Genomic DNA, 22,672 nt, shown 5'->3' with positions numbered 1-22,672 from the left:
TGCTCGTTATACAGTGCTCCTTTTTTCTTAATGTCAGCACGGTTGGGTAATAGGGTGCATTGTCCTATCAAGAAGGTGTGTCATTTCTTTTTCCCTTGGTGAAAACAGTACTGCCTTTCCAGTAGCCAGTTGATTTAAAATGGGGTAACTGATATCCTACAAACTACAGAAAGAGTAATCTCTTAAACAAAAGAAGAGACTTGAATTGGAGAACAGTGTGTGGTATCAAACTAAAGTAATCTTCTTGTTATTATAGTGACACGGATTCTCATGTATCAAGTTCTACCTCAGTTCGTTTTTATCCACATGATTTAGTAAGTTTTTGCATTTGCTCCTTATTTTATTGCAAGCAGATGATCAAATGTCACTCTTAAGTTGTTGAGATACAATTAAGTATTCTGTCTGTCAATTTAGCACAGGATCCGAGTGGTTCAAGTTGTCAGCAGCTGGACAATGCCATGCCTTCACTGCTACAAATAATTGGAGAATTGCAGCCATGTTAATACTTTAATAACGTGAGACCTGAAGTGTGTTTAATTAAAATGCAGTGCCGCCCAGCTCTTAGATCTAAGAAAGTGGTGTCCAAGCCCTGCTCAATACAGAATGGATTGTAGACTATCACTGCTAATGATTTGTAAGGTCTTTGAAGACTTTAGGTTCAGCTTGCTAGATCCTCACCTCATCAGCTTGAAATACCTGGAGTAACTGAAGTTGTCAAGAGGAAAGAAAGGCCCCTTCTACTCAGGCTTGTGTGTTGGATGTTACTGGATCTGCAATTCCCATTGTCGCTCATCATTGGCCATAAATAATAAATTTTTATTTATATCCCGCCCTCCCCAGCCGAAGTCGGGCTCAGGGCGGCTAACAACAATAAAATAATACAACATTCTAAAATCATGTCATTATAAAATTAATTCAAATCAAATTGATGGCAACCATTGGGCTAGAGTTCTGTGAAGATTGCCAAAGGAGGGAGTCAGGCCAAAGGCCTGGTGGAACACCTCTGTCTTGCAGGCCTTGCAGAAAGATGTCAAGTCCCGCAGGGCCCTAGTCTCTTGTGGCAGAGCGTTCCACCAGATCGGAGCCGCAGCCGAAAAGGCCCTGGCTCTGGTTGAGGCCAACCTAACCTCTCTGTGGCTTAGGACCTCCAAGATGTTTTTGTTTGAAGACCATAAGTTCCTCTGTGGGACATACCAGGAGAGGTGGTCCTGTAGGTATTGAATTTATATACTGCCCTATACCTGGAGGTCTCAGGGCAGTTCACAGAATAAAACAAATGAATTCAGGTGATTGTTAAAGTGGCTCATGAAGGGTTGACCACTTCTGAATTCTGCCTTCTGGCTGGATCCAGTTCCCCAACCCTTCTGCAAAAGATGGGTGTTGTCGTTCCAACAACATCTGGGAACTCAAGTTTGTGGAAGACTGATCTAGGTGGAGGTAGGGTGTGGTTTGCATGTGCGCTATCCCTGCAGTTCCATAAAGTTTTATAAAGGGTCAGTGCTTTTGCTTCCTGGAAGAAACCAGCCAATCCAGACACAGGTTGGAAGTCTACCATGAACCCATGCCAGGGTTGAGCATGTAGTCTTCAACCACTGTTAATCAGGTGTGCCTTCCTGAAATGAGATAAACCGCATCCTCCTCCACCTTCCCTTCTCCCTGAACCATACAGATTTGCAAAGAAGATGAGACCAAGGGAGTAGTTCCCATAGAAGATCTTTGGCGTATGGCACTTTTATGTTCCTTAAGATCTATAGTTTATAGGCTAAAGAAGTGTGAATGCAACTTATTATTGACTTTATTGTAGCTCTCCCTACCCCAGATCAGGCTGAACAGGCTGTTGACCATAGATACAGATCTCCTCGAGCATCAAGACATTGACCTAAGCCCTGACCTGCAGGACCATCTGCAACCTCAAGAGGAAGCCGCCCAAAAAGTCAAACACTATTATCGCTTTTGGATCCTACCCAAGATCTGGATTGGTATCAATTTTGATAGACTGACTCTCCTAGCCTTGTTTGATAGGTGAGATCCCATGAGCACATGCTGTTCTAACATAGTTCAAGTAATTATTTGCATCAGGTTTCCTTTTGCTTGGCTCGTATGCTAGTGATTGATGCACTATTCAAAGCATTACTCAAATCAGGTGGTGGGTACTGTTAGAAACGGGGCCAAAATGGGCCCAACTAAGAACAGCAGTAACAACAAGGTGTTGAGTGTCCAGTGGAAAACCGGGGAGAGGGAAGTTAAATGGAGGACCCTGGAAGAAAGCATGATACACAGGTACCCTGAACATGTCCACTTCTATCAGGAGGAAAGATGTACTGCAGCACTTGAATTTAGAGCACTGGGTTGTGCAGATAAGCTACCCTCTGGTGTGCACTTTTAACAATATAGTGGGCATTGGGTTATCCAGCAAGCCACCATCATTCTGCTCAGCAGTTTGCTTTCTCTGCACTGGAGTATCTATACTGCTTTACAGACTTCTTTTTCTTGGAGTACCTTCACTTGTTTTTCTTCTGCAGAACCATTACAGAAACCTTATACTGCAGTGTAGATTTTTCAGGGAGGGGATGAGTATGGATGGATTTATCTGTCTTGTGGTTGGGACTAGGACTGGGTGACATTTTTATCCTTTCTGACTGATTCTATAGAATGCGTTTGAACAGCCATTTGAACTCCAATAAAATCACAATAGATTCAGCACCTGAAATTTGCATGCTTAGGCATTCTCAGACTTTTGAGATACAGTATCATAGGTCGTTTTCTTTAGTTTCCTTGAATTCCTGCAGCCTCTCTTCCAATTGTATAAACCTATTTCGCTTCCCAGTACCATGTGCTTTTCCTTTTCCATAGAAATCGTGAGATCCTGGAAAATGTGTTAGCTGTCATCCTAGCTATCCAAGTGGCTTTCTTGGGTTCTGTACTTCTTATTGAAGGCTTCTTCAAGGATATCTGGGTTTTCCAGTTTTGCTTGGTGATTGCCAGCTGCCAGTATTCCTTGCTCAAGGTAACTTCTTTTGACACTGTCAATTTTAAATATTCATATTCTGCCAGCATTTGGACAATCTATCTTGAGTTAATAATAAGCCTGGTCTTGGCTCATCTTTGTTGGGTGTGCATGCAGTCCCTTTGCAAGCAAACCAGGAAGCCTTCTGCTAACCACAGTTTCATGGTTTGCCCAAATCAGGAAACAATGGTTAAGAGTTTCAGAGCAGGCCAGGACATTAAGCCAGCTTCAAACAAGTGATGTATATCCTAGTGTGTTCTGAAGCTATTAACCACAGTTTCCAGGTTTGGATGAAATGGGAAATTACATATTAAGCCAATCAAAATATTGCAAAATAGTGATCAAGCTTTCATCTTCCCCAATCAACTGTTGAACAAAGAAAGTGTGTGTGTATGGAATCCAGCCTGTTGAAAAGTACTGGCGAACTCAAAGGCTTGCTCACTATTATGTGACATTTTGATGGGTCCTAATAAAGGCATTGCTTGGGTATGGATTTTTCCTTATGAACCCACACAGCATTCCTGGGATGATCTTAGAAAATTGGTATGATTCTTCTGCTCTTACCTCTTCCGTTAAGTTATTTTCGATATTTTAAAACTTTCACTTCAGACCCCAGCTTCTCATGCTTTGTTGAATGCTGCTTGAGAAACTAACTTCGGGGGTGGGAGCAGCGAGGGGATGAGGGGCTGTGACTGAAAAACACACCATGAGAAGCCTTGATGTGTCCATGGAAGTTCTGTGGATCCTACCTGTTAAAAGAGTCTTATATTGAAAAGTAACCTTGAAAATAAGCCTTACCTAATATTACCCTTTCATTTTTCTGGTCTGTTTTTTAGAGTGTGCAACCAGATTCTTCATCACCTCGGCATGTAAGTTTTACTATATGGAACAGAACTTTTTATTCAGAAAAGGCATAGCTAATACTCTGGTGTATCTGAGTTTAACACACTGAACTTTCTAATTTAAAGCGGCATGCGTAATAAAGTTTCAAAACCAAATTTTGAAGAAAACAATAGTTATGATTTGCAACTTTGAGTTGCAGTAACCAAGCTTGTTTTTTTCAGGGTCATAACCGAATCATCGCCTATAGCCGCCCTGTTTACTTCTGCATATGCTGCAGCCTCATTTGGCTGCTGGACTATGGCAGCAAGAGCACTTTCACTGCAAGGTTCCGACTATATGGGATGGCTTTCACTAATCCAATTTTGCTGCTATCAGCAAGGGACTTGATTATAGGTGAGCAATTTCTTTATGGCTCTGATGCATTGTATTTGCTTCTTTAGTTATACAGTGGTACCTCGGGTTACAGAAGCTTCAGGTTACAGATGCTACAGGTTACAGACTCCACTAACCCAGAAATAGTACCTCGGGTTAAGAACTTTGCTTCAGGATGAGAACAGAAATCACGTGGCAGTGGTGCAGCAGCAGCGGGAGGCCCCATTAGCTAAAGTGGTGCTTCTGGTTAAGAACAGTTTCAGGTTAAGAACAGGCCTCCAGAACAAATTAACCCAAGGTACCACTGTAAAAGTATTTTTATGCTGCCGTATCATAAATTAACAGGGTGGTGTAAACTCCATTAAAAGCTATGTGGATGGTATGCATAGATCGTTTGCCCATCGTGGAGACCATATAGATTTCTGTTCTTTAATGGAGATACAAATAAATGGAATCCCTTCCTTTCTCATTCTGTCTTTAAAAAGTTGTTATAATTGGAGAGGAAGTAGTTGTCATTGTCACTTCCATGGGTGGCGCTGTGGTCTAAACCACTGAGCCTCTTGGGCTTTCCAATCAGAAGGTCGGTGGTTCGAATCCCCATGACGGGGTGAGCTCCCGTTGCTCTGTCCCAGCTCCTGCCAACCTAGCAGTTCGAAAGCATGCCAGTGCAAGTAGATTAATAGGTACCACTGCAGCGGGAAAGTAAGTGGCGTTTCCATGCGCTCTGGCTTCCGTCACGGTGTCCCATTGCGCCAGAAGCGTTTTAGTCATGCTGGCCACATGACCTGGAAAACTTGTTTTTAGACAAACACTGGCTCCTTCGACCTGAAAGCGAGATGAGCGCCGCAACCCCGTAGTCGCCTTTGACTGGACTTAACCGTCCAGGGGTCCTTTACCTTTACCTTTTATCATGAAAGTCATTGCACGATTAGAACTTTGGTAAACATGGAGAATTGCCATGCAGTGTACAGAGGATCTTCAGATAAACTCTTGCTCCACTTCTCTTAGCCGTCTCATAACTGGCAGCTGTTGTATGGTGGGAATGACAGCAACTACCAAAGTGCCACATATTTGTTCATGTTAGTCTAGTTTTGATTGCAGGCTACATGTCTTGGAGGGCTGTCATGCTGAAACATGCTGTCCCTCTCCTGTGGGGACACTGCAAGTTATCTTCTTACTTAATGACATCTTCATAATCCATCACCACCATTGTCTCCATTCCACATCATTTTTCAAGCTTTCCCCTTCTCAGTTTAGCTCCTTGCAACCTTCACAGTCTTCCTCTGTCTCAGCCCTCTCAGGGATGTTCACTTTCCTCTTGAGCATATCTGGATAAGGTGAAGAGGCAAGAAGAGTAAGGCCTTCACTTGGCCTGACAAACATACAGATGCAAACATACTGCAGTGCTTGTTCTGAAAGTGAGTAGGGTGTTTGCTACGTAGGAAAAGGAGTCTGAAAAGAGCTGTGTGCCTCACGTCACAGCAGGTAGTAATTGTCAACTGTTTTGAAATAAAGAACAACAGCTATGTGAAATTATTTCTTGTGCAAGGGTGGTATATGAATTCAATAGATAATAATAATAATTAATAATTAAAGAACACCTATATCCTCCATAGTTAAAAGTGGAAGGATAACAAATAGTTCTGTATGTATTTACTATTTTCTTCCTATCATTTTTTTTTGTCTCTTGTAGTGTTTACACTATGTTTCCCTATAGTGTTCTTCATTGGTCTTCTGCCTCAGGTGAACACATTTGTCATGTACCTCTGTGAACAATTAGATATTCATGTCTTTGGTGGCAATGGTGAGTTGAGCTTCCTCGTTTCATGGATAATTCAGCAAATGACTTTCAGATCTGTTTAGAAAAGGTAGTTTGAGGGCTTTACCCAAAGGATCAATTTAAGTACATTCCTACTTCATTTTAGCCTTTACAGATGGTCCTTTAGGTCCTCAGTTTAAGCAACTGCCTGGCATTCAAATGGTTTTGTTTTCTGTGCACTAAACGGTCTAGTACAAAACTGTGGTTCAATTCAGACATAAATGCCAAATCATACTTTGATGCCATATGAATATGCTTGGAACAAGCCTTCCTCCTCCATGCACTGTCATTTCCTCTCTTCCTGTATTAGTATGCTGCTTTATAGTGCAAATTGTAGTTTGCCCGTTCAGATATAAGGGCAAACCATAGTTTGCCACAAACAAGGGAAAGGAAGAATGAACTGCATGGTGCGAGAGGACAGGGAGTGCAGCAGGCTTGTTCATGTAGTGCCAAACCATGGTTTAGCATTCTCTCTGCCCTCAGCCATTAAGGAAGTTGTTGTCAGTTGCACTCCAGAAGCCAGTCAGCTGAAAGCAAAATTGGAAGGGGCTTCTACACATTTCAGAGTAATGTTTCATATATTCAACTGTATGGCAATGCTCTCCAGAAGAGGCTCAGAAAGTTTGCCTTCATGCATACCAGACATGCCAATGACTTTGTTATTCAATAAAATCACATTTTCCTCAAAAAGGTATTATTGCCATTTGAGAGCTGATGAAATGTAATATCCCTGAAACAAAAATGCTTTCTGATGGAAAGTCTATAAATCCTGCATAGCAAAGGAACAGCTGCATTGTGGGGTCTGTAATAGCTCGTATGGTCTACTTAAGTTGGTTCAGGCTCATTAGGAAAAGCACATCTTTGAATTAACTTTTCAGTGAAAGAATACTGTGCAACAGTAATATCACGCAATAAAAGAATCCTCAAAAGTAGCATAAGTTTAAGCGTGAGATAATCTGCTGTAAATCTTTATAGTGCTGTAGTAGAAACAAAAACCAAAGGGATAAATTTTCTTGAAACCTAAATATGTGTTCTTCCACTGTTAAGGGTTTCTTTTCCTAACAAACGTTTTCTTATTCTCTAGCGACGACAAGCTTGCTTGCAGCACTTTACAGTTTTATCTGTAGTATTGTGGCAGTAGCATTATTGTATGGATTGTGTTATGGTGCCCTAAAGGTGAGTGCTATATTTTTGAGTAGTAAATTTAGGCTTGATACTTGTACCACTTCATGAAACTAAAAGTTAAATGTTATTACATGAACTTCCTAATATTTGTAAAAGGTGGATGGATGGAGATTGATTTTTCTTCTTTCCTTGAAACACCAGAATTTTTATTATACACAGCCACAGCCCCACACCATATGATACAACCCAACAAGGGAGGCTAAGGGACTACAGACCACAGACAAATTTTCTTACTCAGTACAAAATCAAAATGGAGATACATAACAATATATAAAACATTCACAAATCCTTAGGAAAGGATGCTTATTTCAAGCTCTGGTAAAGCCATGGAACCCACCATAAATGAATACCGTATTTTTCTGTGTAGAAGACTATATTCCTTCCTAAATTTTTGAAGTTTAAAATAAGGGGTCGTCGTGCTCGCTTCGGCAGCACATATACTAAAATAAGGGGTCGTCTTATACACGGATAGTGCATAGTACATTTTCTTAATTTTGATTTCCCCAAAATAGGGGGCATCTTTTACATGGGGGCATGTTATACACGGAAGAATACGATAAATATCCCTTGTGCTCCACAGCAACACTAACAACATGGTGTCAGCTTGTATGCGAAAGCTGAATTGGTGCACGATGCCATCCATACCTGAGTAATTGATACCCGAGATATGCATACATATTTATACCCACCCTGTTTTCTTGACTGTAATTTGTTTTAACTGATTTTGATATTGTCCTTCAAGGTGGATGAGAAATGTAATTAATTTATTTAAGGAATACTATTGATGCAGTTTATTTCATAGATACATAGGATTTCTGATTCTGTAATCTTAAAAATAAAATAAAAAATTGTTTCCATGGACTCTGATTTTGCCCACAGGATTCTTGGGATGGTCAACATATTCCAGTGCTCTTTTCAGTATTCTGTGGCATGTTAGTGGCAATATCCTACCATCTCAGCAGACAGAGTAGTGATCCTTCTGTGCTTTTGTAAGTAATAATTACCTCTTTGTATTTTACGTAGAAGTCTTATTGCAATAATTGTTTGTGTAAGGGAGAGGGAATCTGTTCAGAAAACATCGTGGGGAGCAAAAGGCCTAAAAAGTTTAAACAGCCTCCACCTGATGTAAACAGTTTTCAGATTTGGCTAACCTGTGACCCTCCACATGTTGTTGGATTTGGCATAAGCCAGCATGGTCAGTGGCCAGGGATAATGGATGCAATATGAAGGCCCTTTTCACAAAGTGCAAATAAGTACCAATAGTTGTTTTTTGCTTTTATATATATAAAAAACCTTGATTTGTTTTTCTTTTTGGACTCAAATCAGTGCACAATCATTACAAAGAAAACATTTACTTTTCTTTTAGTTCTTTAGTGCAATCAAAACTTTTCCCTACTTCAGAAGATAAAAATCCAGAGGATCCACTGTCTGAGGTTAAAGACCCCTTACCTGAAAAACTGAGAAATTCAGTGGTAAGTTGGCTCACTTTCGTAGCATACTAAGAAGACTGATATTACAAGGACACTTCTAATGATTCAGGCGTCCAGAGAATTATCTGTTGATGCTGTTTATGATGCCTTAAGTACCTCTGTCTGACAGTTGTGATACCAGTTGGTTATTTTCCTTTATATTAGATCACTAACAAGAAAGAACATTAGTTACTTCAACTGTCATGTCAATTTCTTGGGAAGGGGATTAAATTTCTTTATGAAGGGGTTAAATTATAGCATGTAGACAATGATTATCATGAGTACTTAAAACTAAAAGAGAGAAACAGTTTTCTGGAACTCTCTTAATTTAAAAAAAGTTATTTCTTTCTTCCTAGAGTGAACGCTTGCAGTCTGATCTGGTGGTGTGCATAGTCATCGGTGTACTTTATTTTGCTATTCACGTCAGCACAGTTTTCACAGTATTGCAGGTACCTTACTTTTCCCTGCCCCTTATTTTCAAAACTATCCTTACCAGTTTCTTTTGTATCTGCCTCTTGAACAGTGTCGTTGACTTCAGCATTTATAACATGACGGTGTTTGGGTTTGCTCAACAGCACGGGATATTGGCTTTTGGTTTAAGATGTAGGATTTCTATTGACTTTTTAATGTCCCTTGTTAGTTTTCCCCAGTTCTGCAATGCTCAGCCTGGCAAACTCCCCATCCTTCGGGAACTGTGAGGAAGGAACATGAGGCTCGCCAGAAGATGCAAAAGATCTTGTAGTTCTCCATGTTCCTATTTATTGTGTTTCCTGGAGACCGCTCTAGTTGGCATCGATCACACAAAGAGATGGATCTAATTGCATGAGCAATTAAAGAAAGTTAGGATGTTAAATAGTCCAGTGCACTGCATCTCAAAGACAAGTTTGCAGGGGCAGCATTCCTTGTATTGTGTGTATCAGCAAAAACGGAAACACAAGGAATATGACCTGTTTTAATGATACTCCCCTCCCAACAAAACTCAAAATGGTCCATTTGGAGACAGACATGGGTTGCACCAGGTGTTTCTGATATCTCTGGGATGTATCCCGAATAGGTGGGGAAGCAGTTGATGATGAAGGCACCCTTTCAGCCAGCGCTGCCATACTGCCCAAATTGAGAAGCACAATTCTGAAAGGAATTGCTATTGATTGTTTTTGAGACTGAGTCTCTTTTTTCCTTCTTAAATTTTTCCATTAGCCTGTCTTGAGCTATGTTCTGTACGCGTTGGTGGGCTCGGTTGGCTTTATGACCCATTATGTACTGCCACAACTTCGGAAACAGCTCCCTTGGCACTGTTTTTCTCACCCACTGTTGAAAACCAAGGAATACTATCAATTTGAAGTCCGCAGTAAGTAGTACAATTCTTCTTTTATGACTCTGCCTATTCCCTAGGCATTTACTGTGAACTATAATTAATTACATTGTGACTTTACAATAAAACTGTTCTTCTCGTTTCCTTCTATAGAAAACTTAGTTTCTTGCAATAAAGTTAAAACTTTGTAGCAATGGAAAGCAGTTCAGATATCTTATCTGTTATATAGGAGGGATGGTGGGAAAGAGGGGTCAGATAGACATCTGAGCTTGGTTTGTTTCCTGATACACTTTCCAGATTCCTATAGCGTTCTGTATTGTATTTTGTGACTCCTCTTAGATGCTGCACATGTGATGTGGTTTGAGAAACTTCATATATGGCTTCTTTTTGTGGAGAAGAATATTATCTACCCTCTGATAGTCCTCAATGAGCTCAGCAGCAGTGCGAAAGCTATTGCTAGCCCAAAGAGACTGGATATAGAGTAAGTAGAAAACAGCACATACGACACTTCCTTTACTTTAATTATGGTTTGTTTGTTTTTAATGTCCTATTGCAAAGGCTATCTCTGTTGCTTGACCAGTCTCTTGAAACTCCAGATTCTTCTTTCTTAAAAGGGGTCAGGCATATTTAATGAAAGATAGTAAAGTGAGAAATATATCAAACAATTTATTAATCTCCAAGAATGTACTGAATGCAGATAAAGTGAAGAGTAAAATGATCAGCTTGACAAATATATTTTCTCATTGCAGATTTGGTGCTTTAATGATTACTATTGCTGGTATGAAGCTGTTGCGTTCCTCTTTCAGCAACCCAACCTACCAGTATGTTACTGTCATTTTCACAGTGCTTTTCTTTACATTTGACTACAAACGTTTCTCGGAGACAATGCTGCTAGACTTGTTCTTCATGTCCATACTCTTCAGCAAGGTAATGTCAAATAATAATACAGTGCCCAAGCTCTGTGTTCCATAACTCTGTGGCAAAACGAGATGGCAGTAAATCTTGCAGTTGGCATAGCCATCTTTTCCACAGTCTTGAAAGGCAACCTTAAAAAGCCACCAATTTTATATTTTATGGTAGTCTTACGGTCTTAAGAGTTTAACTGATGATCTTGAATACATTAAAAGTGGTACCAAAACATTTGTTATTAATAATATTAGGGCATACACTGCCATCGTAATATAGAATCTCGTTCTCTCTCCTTCCTCTTTTCCATTGTCATCTGAAGGAAAATCTGATTTGTTATCTATCAGAATTGATATATGATATTTTATCATGTTATCTGATGAACTGCAGCTAGAAAGGAAGTTTATTCATTGTTGAATAGAGACTCTCCGCTTGTTTGGTTAAATATTTAATGTACAAATTTGACAGAACATGGCATTCTCTTACATTTCATGCCTCTTAAAACAGAACCAGTTGATCTGCTGTGGCCTACACGATGCACAGTTTTACAAAAAAAATTTGCTAGTGCATCTAAAACTCCTGGGAAATTGAAATCATACATGTGTCAAGAGTACAAGATCTGTGACCAAATTTGTTTTTTTTTTAACGTTTCCTTCTGTTTTCTTTCTAGCTGTGGGAGCTTTTCTACAAGTTGAGATTTGTATACACTTACATTGCTCCTTGGCAAATCACATGGGGATCTGCGTTCCATGCTTTTGCCCAGCCTTTTGCTGTACCACGTATCCTTTTTGAAAGCTCCAGATGTATTATGCTGACAGGGAAAAGAACTTTTGAAGCCTTAATATATTGTAAAAGTCTACTAAAATGTATGATTACAAGCCATCCCAATCTCTTCCGAGCAGTTTCGATTGCAAAGCACTGTGATATGAATGTTTGTGCGGTGTAGCAGAAACATTTTTTTGCTGTAAGCTGTCATGCTTCTGCACTAAGAACAGTAGTATATTACTTCATTTTTCTGTACAGTGGTTGCCAAGTGTAGTTTACGATGCTGTTGGACCTTTCTAAATGACACAAATGTTTGAGCTATTGTGGTTGTTCTTTTTTTATTATTCTGCCCTGACATGAAGAAATCAGAAAGAAAGAAAAGTTGTGGTTTCCTTGACTTTCCTTCCTTGCAGATTCTGCAATGCTGTTTGTCCAAGCAGCTGTGTCTGCTTTCTTCTCTACTCCACTAAACCCATTTTTGGGAAGTGCAATATTCATCACTTCTTATGTTAGACCTGTCAAGTTTTGGGAGCGAGACTACAAGTAGGTGATTTTGAAGGCATAGAAAAACCTCCTTCTGTAGTAACGAGAGATTTTTTTTTAATAAAATAAAAATAAGTTATAATATGTGATGTTTCTGGATGCATGATGCTAAGTTCCTAAAGTATGCCCTGCAGAAGAATTATGATTCTGTGCAGTCACCACTAGTTTCTTACTGTGGAAAAATATCCCTACTTCATCCTACCTTTAGCTGAAATCAGCAGAAATACTTCTGAGGTAAACCTCTGGAATCTCTCCCTGGTGAACTGTAGAAGTCAGAAATAACTCATCTTGGCTCTTAGATGTTTAGATGAACTTCTTGTGCAATCATGTAGTGAAAAATGATTTCACTTGAAAACCCAACTATTTTAGTGTTATACTTTGGCTACATTCACACAAAATGCTTAACCATGGTTAATCTGGTTAGTTTAACAAGCCAGCTTCATAACCAGTGGTCTGAAGTTGGCTTGCTGTGAAACTTGCAAGTGTTTGTTTTAAACCAGGATCTCTGGTCAAACATAATAACTAGGCCAGGATTCTGGGGACAGGATCACAAAGCTAATATAGGAATAAACCCTGTTCTCTTGCTTGTCGCCTGTGATGTCAGCTAGTGAGCAGGCAGGTGTGGTTTGGGGAGAAAGGCCTGTGTACCAGAGGTTCCTCAGCCCTAATTAATCTGCGTATAAAACCTGGCCCAGTATACAAAGAGCTACTTGGGCTCACAGCAGCCACACAGCCTCCATGTAATTTTCCAGCTGGAAGACCTGTAGTGACAGCAAGTGCACATATTTGTCTGTTTGCTGAAAGAGACAGTATACTATGCCTAAACTTTGTTTCCACATCCAGAGAAATGCAGTGGAGTGCTGTGCCTCTGGTCTTAGTCTTGGAAGAGAGACAGACAGAAAAAAGAATGGAGGACTGGAAATAGCAGCAGTTAGCATTTAGTTGCATTTTCTTAGCAGGGGTGACAAACCAGGTTATGCTGGCTTATTTTTGTAAACAATTCATCTTTCAACAGACAGAACCTCAGGGAGTTGAGAGAGAATCACCTGCTGGGAAAATGCAAGATGGTGTTTTATTTTGGCATGGACCTTTTATTTCATTTTTCTTGGGGGAAGAAGGCATATGGTGGTAGAGAACCCATGAAGACTTGCCATGGTACATTTTGTAATAACTTAATATTTTGTCACTTTCTTCAGCACAAAACGAGTGGACCACTCAAACACAAGACTGGCTTCGCAGCTTGATCGAAATCCAGGTAGCCCTTTTTTTAAAAAAATACTTTTTATTGAATTTTACATTTTTTTCATAATAATATCATATCAGATAACAAAAAACAAATACAATTCCCAAAATTCCCCCTCCTCCCCACAACTTCCCTCAACTTCCTCTTCTGGTTTTTTACATATTGGCTTCTCCTGCTTGCTTTATTGTATCTTAATATTAAATTCTTTAACTTAAATGTTGTTATACTCTTATCGTTTTAACATCATCTTTGTAGCTTCTCTATTTGTTTTGTTGATTGTAAGTGTTTACTCAAACTCTGCTAGTGAGTCCATTTCTTTACATTGTTTCTGTAGATACAAATGATTCCCAGTCTTTTTAAAAGTCTCTATTGTCTTTATCTCTAATTAGTTTCGCCATTTTGGCGTATTCCATCAGTTTGAAATCCAGGTAATCCTTTATCAAACCAGAGACCTGCTCCTGCTAGTCCGGGCTCAAACAAGCCCTGTGGTAACCTTCCAAAGCAGCCAAATTGGGCTTGGTATTTGTCTAAATCTGATGCATGCCCCTAATAAATACACATATGTTTGTAGTAATACTTTTTGAAAGTGTGTTTAAATTAACAACAAATAGTTTGTTCTCTGTTATCAATAAAGGACAGATCTTTCAAAATGTTGTTTGCCAAAGAACTGTAGATATGAATCAAAAAGTTTAGTTTAGACTTAATGAGATCTGGATTTTTCCTTCCATATAGGTTCAGACGACAATAACTTGAATTCAATCTTCTACGAACACTTAACTCGATCCCTTCAGCACAGCTTGTGTGGAGACTTGCTCCTTGGGCGATGGGGGAACTATAGTACCGGGGACTGCTTTATCCTTGCTTCTGACTACCTCAATGCACTAGTACACCTTATAGAGATAGGCAATGGATTGGTCACCTTCCAGCTGAGGGGGCTTGAATTTAGAGGTAAAACTAACTAAATGAAAGTTCCACCAATCTCCTTGAAACTGTGTTGCAAGCTAGTTACTTAAGACTGGGCATTTGGTTTGATAGACATTTTAAATATGTGAATGTTTGGTAAAGGCAGCAGTTGTAAACAAGCTTCCTCTTCCAAGCTTAGTGTAAACAATTATATATTGGACAGTTTAAAACTTGACATTCATAAATTCTTGAAACAGAAGCTGATTAGATCTTTGTCATTATCAGGCAAATGTAGCAATTTCTCGCTTCTTTCTATTGGGCTGTAGCATCGTGGTTGCGAATCTGAGCTGTGACCCATGTGTGATATGCCTATAATAATTTCTGGTCTACTTTGTACAGCTGTTGCAGTTACTGCTTTGTTGCCGCTACTCTGCACAGCTGTTGTAGTTCCTTTTTCGTCATTTCAGGAACTTACTGCCAGCAACGGGAAGTAGAAGCCATCACTGAGGGTGTGGAAGAAGATGAAGGGTTTTGTTGCTGTGAACCTGGTCACATCCCTCACATGCTCTCTTTCAATGCTGCTTTTGGCCAACGCTGGCTAGCCTGGGAGGTTCTGGTAACCAAGTATGTCCTGGAGGGCTACAGTATCACAGACAACAGTGCTGCATCCATGCTTCAAGTCTTTGATCTTAGAAAGATACTCACCACGTACTATGTCAAGGTGAATACAAATCCTAGACCTCACGTTTGCTATTGAGAGCAGAAAGTGTGATTGTTAGTAATTGAGTACTACGCAAAAAGCAGGTGATCTGTAGGCAAAAGCAGTCGAACCATCTACTTCTTCCCATATTTATTTTTATTTTATTACTATATGTATATCCCACCCTTCCTGCAAAGAACTCAAGGTGGCATACATAGTTCTCCCCATTTTATCTTCACAAGAACTCTGTGAGGTAGGCTAAGCTGAGAGATTATGACTGGCCCAAGGTCACTCAGTGAGCTTCATGGCTGAGTGGGGATTTGAATCCTGGTCTCCTAACCCTCTAACCCCGTGGTTTCCAACATGGGGCACACGCCCCACAGGGGGGCAATTTGATTTTTAAGGGCTGGCAATTTGAGAATGAGTTATTAACAGTGAATGGCCTTTTAGGCTTCCTCCATGTGAATAAGAGTTCACTTTTTGAATAATAAGAATTATATGACACCGGAGGCGGGGGGGGGGGAGAGATCAGGATTTTAGAGATGCTTGAGGACTTCTGGTTCGCTGCGGACATGGTGGCGAGCTCCATGTCGTCCGCTTAAGGGGCGACAAGGTTCGGGCAAATAGAGCTTTGGGGGTGACCGTCAGGCCTCGGCACACCCCCGAAAACCCCCCCACGGAGGGGTCACAAGTAACACTAAACTGTGGTTTAGCGCTACATGAATGAGCTAGAAGGAACGAGTGAAGCCTCAGGCTCACATTCTTCTCCTGCTATATGGTTGGCAGAAGTGCTTCTTTCTTCACCTGCTCTAGTCATGCAATGGACACACCAGTTTGATAGCTTTGGCCACTTTACAGCATGTCTTTATTTCCTTTCATCATTTTTTTCAAGGATGTATACAAACCACCATAAAGAATTGTGGTGAAGTCTACATGCCTTTAACCTCTTGTCTTTACAGGGTATCATCTATTATGTAACATCCTCCCCCAAGCTAGAGGAATGGTTATCAAATGAAACAATGCAGGAAGGTTTGCAGCAATGTGCAGACCAAAACTATGTTGATGTGGATCCTACATTTACTCCTAATATTGATGAGGATTATGACCACCGCCTAGCAGGGGTCTCCAGAGAGAGTTTCTGTGTCATTTATCTCAACTGGATAGAATACTGCTGTTCTCGGAGAGAAAAGGTAAGCATCTTTTAATTATTCAGGGATCCTGGGAAGATATAGTAGTCCGTTAGTATTTAAATCCCAACAAAAGTTCATATTAAAAGTTAAAAGCTCACAAGGAAGTGATTTTTCATTGAAGCAATGTAAGGAAAAGAAAGAATAAAGAATCATGTTGGAGCATGAAGTGGAGAAAAATGTTCATGAGCTGATATTGTTTCAGGCCAAGGTTGATGTAAGACATAATAGCAATATTTCCTCTGGTGGTTACTTCTGTTTTCCCTAAGCCTTTCACTTTTTCCTTTACTTGAAGCCATTGAATGCAGATAAAGATTCTTCCCTGGTGACTCTTTGCTATGGACTGTGTGTTCTTGGCCGGAGAGCTCTGGGGACTGCTTCACATCATATGTCTAGGTAATGTAAATCTCTTACTCTAGAATTTTACAGAAGAGAAAGTTTGGGTCATTTAAATCATGTAATTTGCACATATGCTTCTATCCTTTGCCCTAAATACTTTGTTTTAAACTGCTTTTCATATTGTGGGCAGGATTCACTTAGCAAGTCCCATCAAGGTTTTCTGCTTGTGCAGTGGGCCTTCCCTCACTCCCCTCCACACACACACACACACACACACACACACACACACACACCAGCTTTGAAATTGATTTGGGGAGTTCAGGAGAACCCCCCAGAACAGCACAAGTGGGAAGGAGAGGGGGCCATTAGGTTTGGCAAGCTGAAATCTTTGCACTGATGGAATGATCAGAGGAGCGCAATGTTGAATTCTTCCCTGTATCTTTAAATTGCTGTACTCTGCCCTGGGACCTTTGAATGAGCATATACTTCACAGTGCTTGTATGAGACAGGCCTCAAGATCTGAGTAGCTGACAATTGCCTGCAGGAGAAAGTGAGAAATGACTAATGATTATTGCAGTGTATTTAACAGGGATGGCAAGCCTAGCGTTATGCAGAAAATGTATTTCCTCTGTGTGCCCAACATCGCTGAGGCAAGGTCTCATAAAGAGGGTTTCAAGAGACCTGTTTTCCAGTGGAAAGCTCCACCTGCTTAAAATTAATGACAGTACAGTATTAAATAATCTGCCTTTATGTTGCTGGTTTGTTGTGAAAATGAGAAACACAATCATAGTGCCTAACAAACCTCCAGGGATGGGAAGGAGTCCCAGATTCCACCTGACATTAAGAACAGGATAAGTCTAAGAGAAGCAACAATTGAGGGAGGTGAAATATTATGGGATGGTCAAACCATGGTAAAGATTGGTGTGAAATTGCTGTTTGTTTTTCAACAAATTAGGGACTGCAGTATAGTAAAAGCTTCCAAGTAAAACTACGGCTTTTGGCCTCATCAGCCAGAATGATTTAAGCTGCTGTCTGCAGGGGATGTTTTGCTCCTTGGGCACTCCAGCATTCCCCTTCATATGTAGTTAGGGCAGAATTTAGAAGTGATTGTTGGCAGTTTTCTCCTTCCCTGTTTACGTTTGTATGTAATGGTGGTTCTAATCTGCATTGGCAGTTGTGAGTATGGAATTGGAAGTGTTAACAAATTCTTTTCAACACTTTTCTGCTCACTTGGAATGTTGAATGCCTGCTTTAACATTTGGGGTTTCTTTTCCAAACTAAACAGTAATTTGGAATCCTTCCTTTATGGGCTCCATGCATTGTTCAAAGGGGATTTTCGTATCTCATCGATTCGAGATGAATGGATCTTTGCAGACATGGAGTTGCTGAGGAAAGTAGTCGTCCCAGGAATACGCATGTCATTAAAACTACATCAGGTATATAAGACTGTTTGCGCATGGATGCATCAGGGCTAAAAGGGGCGTGGGTTGTCTTATGCAAGCTGTGTTCAAGTGCTCTGTTGCACGGCTATAGTACGGAGACTTGCAGTTATAAAGGTACAGTTTGAGGGGCAAATGGAAATGATCTGTACAGTTTGAGGGGCAAATGGAAATGGAAATACGTAATGTAAAATTGGGTCTACCAATAAAGGACAGTAATAATTTGCTTATTGCTATACTTTGGGGTGGAGCATCCTTAATTCATTTACACAATTTTCTTTTGAAAGTTCAACCCCCCTCCCAGTTTATTAAGGTGAACTTATTCAATTCCAGTCTTGGGTGCCTTTTTTCCCCTCCCCCAAAAAGCCTACCTTTGAAAAATCTTGCTTTGACTGAAGTGGGCTGCTTTTTGCAAGTAACTTAAAAATATTTTTTTTTGTAGAATCCTTAAGTAGTCATATTACAGTCTTGGTAGCAGTCTCCAAAATATTTGATAAATTAACTCTTTTAAGAATTATGTTTTTAATGTGTATGGATAACACCATAAACAGTTTTGAGGGTTAGTGAGATCCTACTTGTTAAGCGGAACATAATTTTAGGTAAAAGGTAAAGGTAAAGGACCCCTGAGAGTTAGGTCGCAAATGACCCTGGGGTTGTGGCGCTCATCTCGCTTTACTGGCCGAGGAAGCCGATGTTTGTCCGCAGACAGTGTTTCCGGGTCATGTGGCCAGCATGACTAAACCGCTTATGGTGAAACCAGAGCAGCGCACAGAAACGCCATTTACCTTCACGCTGGAACAGTACCTATTTATCTACTTGCACTTTGAAGTGCTTTCGAACTGCTAGGTTGGCAGGAGCTGGGACCGAACAATGGGAGCTCACCCCGTCGCAGGGATTCGAACCACCGATCGTCAAGCCCTATGCTCAGTGGTTTCGACCACAGCGCCACCCGCGTCCTGGCATGATTTTAGGGTTCTTTAAAATGAAATGCTGCTCTTTTCACCGTGAAGAACCTACTGAACAATCCTTTCACTCCTCTGTTTAGGATCATTTCACATCTCCAGATGAATATGATGATCCTGCTGTTCTCTATGAAGCCATCACATCCCATGAACAAAATCTGGTCATAGCTCATGAAGGGGACCCTGCTTGGAGAAGTGCTGTCCTTTCCAATTCTCCTTCTCTGCTTGCCCTTCGCCACGTAATGGATGATGGCACCAATGAATACAAAATAATCATGTTGAACAAGCGCTTTCTAATCTTCAGAGTCATTAAAGTAAGTTGTCTGACTCACATGAGTTGCTTTCCCAAATATGATGGTGAGGCTGGTGTTTTAGTTACTTTTAAAAGCTGGATTTGTGTATTTATCTGACTCTTGCCTGCCCTTCACTCTAAGTGCCCAGGGCAAGTTGCAACAAATAAGTAATACCATTTTAAAAAACAAAACCACTAATTCAAAAAGTCATCCTATTTCAAGGTAGATCATTACATTTTGACACATAACAGTAAATGTACTGAGCCAAGAACTGCATTCCAAACTTTGGAAAAGTGTGAATTCTGATGAATAATCATGTGTATTTTTCTGCAAGGAGTGAAATAGGCCAGTTGACTTAAAGACGTAGACTGAATGAATTTTTTCTCTGTCTTTGTGTGCTATGTGCTTGCCACTATTTTTTACTTTCCCCAGTGACATTTCCCCCCTATTGCTGTGATCCTGTAGGTCAATAAGGAGTGTGTTCGTGGTCTTTGGGCTGGGCAGCAGCAAGAGCTGGTTTTCTTGCGCAATCGGAACCCAGAAAGAGGGAGCATCCAGAATGCAAAGCAAGCTTTAAGAAACATGATAAACTCATCTTGTGATCAGCCAATTGGATATCCCATTTATGTGTCCCCTCTGACTACATCTTACTCGGATAGCAATGAGCAGCTCAAAGAGATTCTCGGGGGTGCCATCAGTTTGGGAAACATCAGGAACTTCATAGTCTCTACATGGCATAGGTGAGTGGTTCAAGAGATCTCCAGAGAGCATTCACGAGAATCAGTATGTTCCGTTGAAACAGTCTCAGTACATAGCTTACATAACAAAAAGTTTTGGAGCTCCATAGCTTCCTTTTATGTAGCAAGGGTATGATTCTTACCGTGTTACAGGGGAATTGTACAGTTCAAAATGTATAAAGCTGATTCCAGACATCTTATATAATTTGAATTTTATATTTACACTGCTAAGTCATTAGAAAACGCAATGTGAATAGATTATGTCCAGAAATCTGATCTCAGTTGTATCGCTAACCTGCTGCGAGAGTTAACTGAGCATGGCACCTGTTTTCTATGTAAAATACATTTTTCAAAAGCCTGGCTGGGGAGCTGTAGAGGCCCTGGAGGCTGCTTACCTACAACTGCACGAGTAAACTCCTTGAAATCCATACAGTTCATCACAAATAAAACAAGGCACTTGCACAGCTGGGCGAGATTCTGCTTTCACTAGATAAATATATAACGCCACATTGATGCTCACTGTTGCAAATTGTCACGCACTATTTGCCAAATATATTTCAAAACGTTTTCTGGATTTACTTGAGGTAGAATAGTATTTTCATGTCGGAGTTCTCCCCCTCCCCTTTATAATGTGTTCCCCAATGTTATCATCTCTCTGCCCTTAAAGCAGCAGCTAATACTGGGTTGGGGCAGGAAAACACGATGAAGGACAAATTTAATGAGAAATTCCAGCAGGAATGGGTCTTTCTGACCAGGGTTGCATCAGCACCTGGTGTCTAGTTTCTCTAGTCTCATTTCCCCCCCTGCTGTGTTTCCATTGTGTTCAGGTTAAGAAAAGGCTGTGGTGCTGGATGCAACAGTGGGGGGAACATCGAAGACTCAGATGCTGGAGGAGCAGCGTCCTGCACAAGTAACAGTGCAACTGCCAATGACTCTCAAAGCAGCGTATCTCAAGGAGGAGGAGGAAACGTCACAGTTGGACAAGCCCCTGGAACAGGACTGCATCCTCCTGTTACGCCTCACCCTGCCACTCTAGGTAAATCTGAGCCAGGGCACGAGTCTACATTTAAGCGCCTTAGCACATTTGTCATGCTGTGGAAGGAAACAGCGGAGAGAGATACACACACATTCTCCATAAGGATCAGCATACAGAAAATCCTGAAGTTCTATAACCAATTATTGACAGGCGTATCAGAAAACGGTTTAATTTCCTGCGCCAAACCTCAAATAGCAGCTTGATGGTAGGCAAAAAAACCCCTCCATCTTAACCAGCATTTGCCCAGTGAAGGACTTGAGGCTGTTACACATCATATGCCTGCCAGAACAAGGCCGCCATTTTAAATTCCTCCACATGGTTGCTTTAAGCACCCACTATGAGCTCTGTGTATGCAGCAGCTCAGCACATGGGCTAGGCAGTTTTGGCAGCGTTATGTCTCAAACAGAACCCAAATCTGTGGTGGTATGGAAAAGCATTGCCCAGTTCAGCTAATGTGCCACTGTGCAGAAATAGCTGATGACATGGTAAAGCAGCTTAGACGAGGCAACTGAACGAAGACAAAAGGAGAAATGTAACAGTTCATTTTGAATCATGTAGTAAGTAGATGGTATTTATCATTTATCAGGTATGTTTTATACTTGTGTATGAATGAAAGTTGTACTTCCAGAAGGCGCTGAAACAGATTGTGGATTTGAATTATTTGACAAGTACTGAAACCTCGTGGAGCTTTTCTAATTTGCTGATCAATTTTACATCAAGAAAGAACTGGTATATTAAAGGCTTAAAATAAAGCTGTTAAGATACCAAAGACTTCCACTCACCCTTTGCTCTCATGGTCCTTTATTTCCTTATTAGGCACCAGCCATAGTGCTCATTCTGTGCAGTCCAGCCTTGTCAGACACTCTCCTGCTCGTGCCTCAGTTGCCAGCCAGTCGTCCTATTGCTACAGCAGTCGTCATTCATCCCTGCGCACGTCCACTACTGGCTTTGTGCCTTGCCGACGCTCCTCCACCAGCCAGATCTCCCTTCGCAATCTTCCATCGTCCATCCAGTCGCGTCTGTCCATGGTGAACCAAATGGACCCCGCAAGCCAGACAGGTGTTGCCAACATGCAACATGGCCTACCTTCCTCAAGCAGCTCCAGCCAAAGTATCCCTGCCTGCAAGCAGCATGCCCTCGTTGGATTTCTAGGGACAGAGGGAATGAGTAACGTTACTGATGCACAGCCAGGCACACATGTGAGCCCTGTCAACCAGACACAAACCAAAAGGGAGGATGTTAGATATAGAATTCAGGTAAATCAGCTTGAATAGTAGTAACAGTAGGAATAATAACATTTATTATTGTTGTTGTTGTTGTTGTTGTTGTTTAGTCGTGTCTGACTCTTCGTGACCCCATGGACCAGAGAAAGCCAGGCACTCCTGTCTTCCACTGCCTCCTGCAGTTTGGTCAAACTCACATGCTGGTAGTTTCAAGAACACTGTCCAACCATCTCCTCCTCTGTCTTCCCCTTCTCCTTGTGTCCTCCATCTTTCCCAACATCAGAGTCTTTTCCAGGGAGTCTTCTCTTCTCATGAGGTGGCCAAAGTATTGGAGCCTCAACTTCACGATCTGTCTTTCCAGTGAACACTCAGGGCTGATTTCCTTAAGA

At 40.9% G+C, this 22,672-nt stretch overlaps 1 protein-coding gene across 3 annotated transcripts in view; it reads left to right on the top strand.

Moving 5' to 3' along the window:
- Positions 1-22,672, top strand: part of PCNX1 (pecanex 1) — a 78,814-nt gene that overhangs the window by 48,362 nt on the left and 7,780 nt on the right. For all 3 annotated transcript variants that reach the window (XM_053384564.1, XM_053384560.1, XM_053384550.1), the window contains 25 exons: positions 257-314; positions 1,805-2,022; positions 2,854-3,007; positions 3,844-3,876; positions 4,072-4,243; positions 5,916-6,026; positions 7,126-7,217; positions 8,106-8,215; positions 8,593-8,698; positions 9,052-9,144; positions 9,893-10,043; positions 10,347-10,488; positions 10,757-10,934; positions 11,584-11,692; positions 12,092-12,221; positions 13,418-13,476; positions 14,197-14,412; positions 14,835-15,088; positions 16,027-16,257; positions 16,550-16,650; positions 17,879-18,029; positions 19,078-19,308; positions 19,753-20,027; positions 20,852-21,060; positions 21,877-22,316. In XM_053384564.1, coding sequence (XP_053240539.1) covers positions 257-314; positions 1,805-2,022; positions 2,854-3,007; positions 3,844-3,876; positions 4,072-4,243; positions 5,916-6,026; positions 7,126-7,217; positions 8,106-8,215; positions 8,593-8,698; positions 9,052-9,144; positions 9,893-10,043; positions 10,347-10,488; positions 10,757-10,934; positions 11,584-11,692; positions 12,092-12,221; positions 13,418-13,476; positions 14,197-14,412; positions 14,835-15,088; positions 16,027-16,257; positions 16,550-16,650; positions 17,879-18,029; positions 19,078-19,308; positions 19,753-20,027; positions 20,852-21,060; positions 21,877-22,316 — 4,024 coding nt within the window. The remainder of the gene's footprint in view (positions 1-256; positions 315-1,804; positions 2,023-2,853; positions 3,008-3,843; positions 3,877-4,071; positions 4,244-5,915; positions 6,027-7,125; positions 7,218-8,105; positions 8,216-8,592; positions 8,699-9,051; positions 9,145-9,892; positions 10,044-10,346; positions 10,489-10,756; positions 10,935-11,583; positions 11,693-12,091; positions 12,222-13,417; positions 13,477-14,196; positions 14,413-14,834; positions 15,089-16,026; positions 16,258-16,549; positions 16,651-17,878; positions 18,030-19,077; positions 19,309-19,752; positions 20,028-20,851; positions 21,061-21,876; positions 22,317-22,672) is intronic.

This window comes from Podarcis raffonei, chromosome 1 (assembly GCF_027172205.1).
Source record: "Podarcis raffonei isolate rPodRaf1 chromosome 1, rPodRaf1.pri, whole genome shotgun sequence".
In the NCBI taxonomy this organism is placed as follows: Eukaryota; Metazoa; Chordata; class Lepidosauria; order Squamata; family Lacertidae; genus Podarcis; species Podarcis raffonei.
Note: the sequence above shows the minus strand (reverse complement) of the source record. Positions and strands in the feature narration are given on the sequence as shown.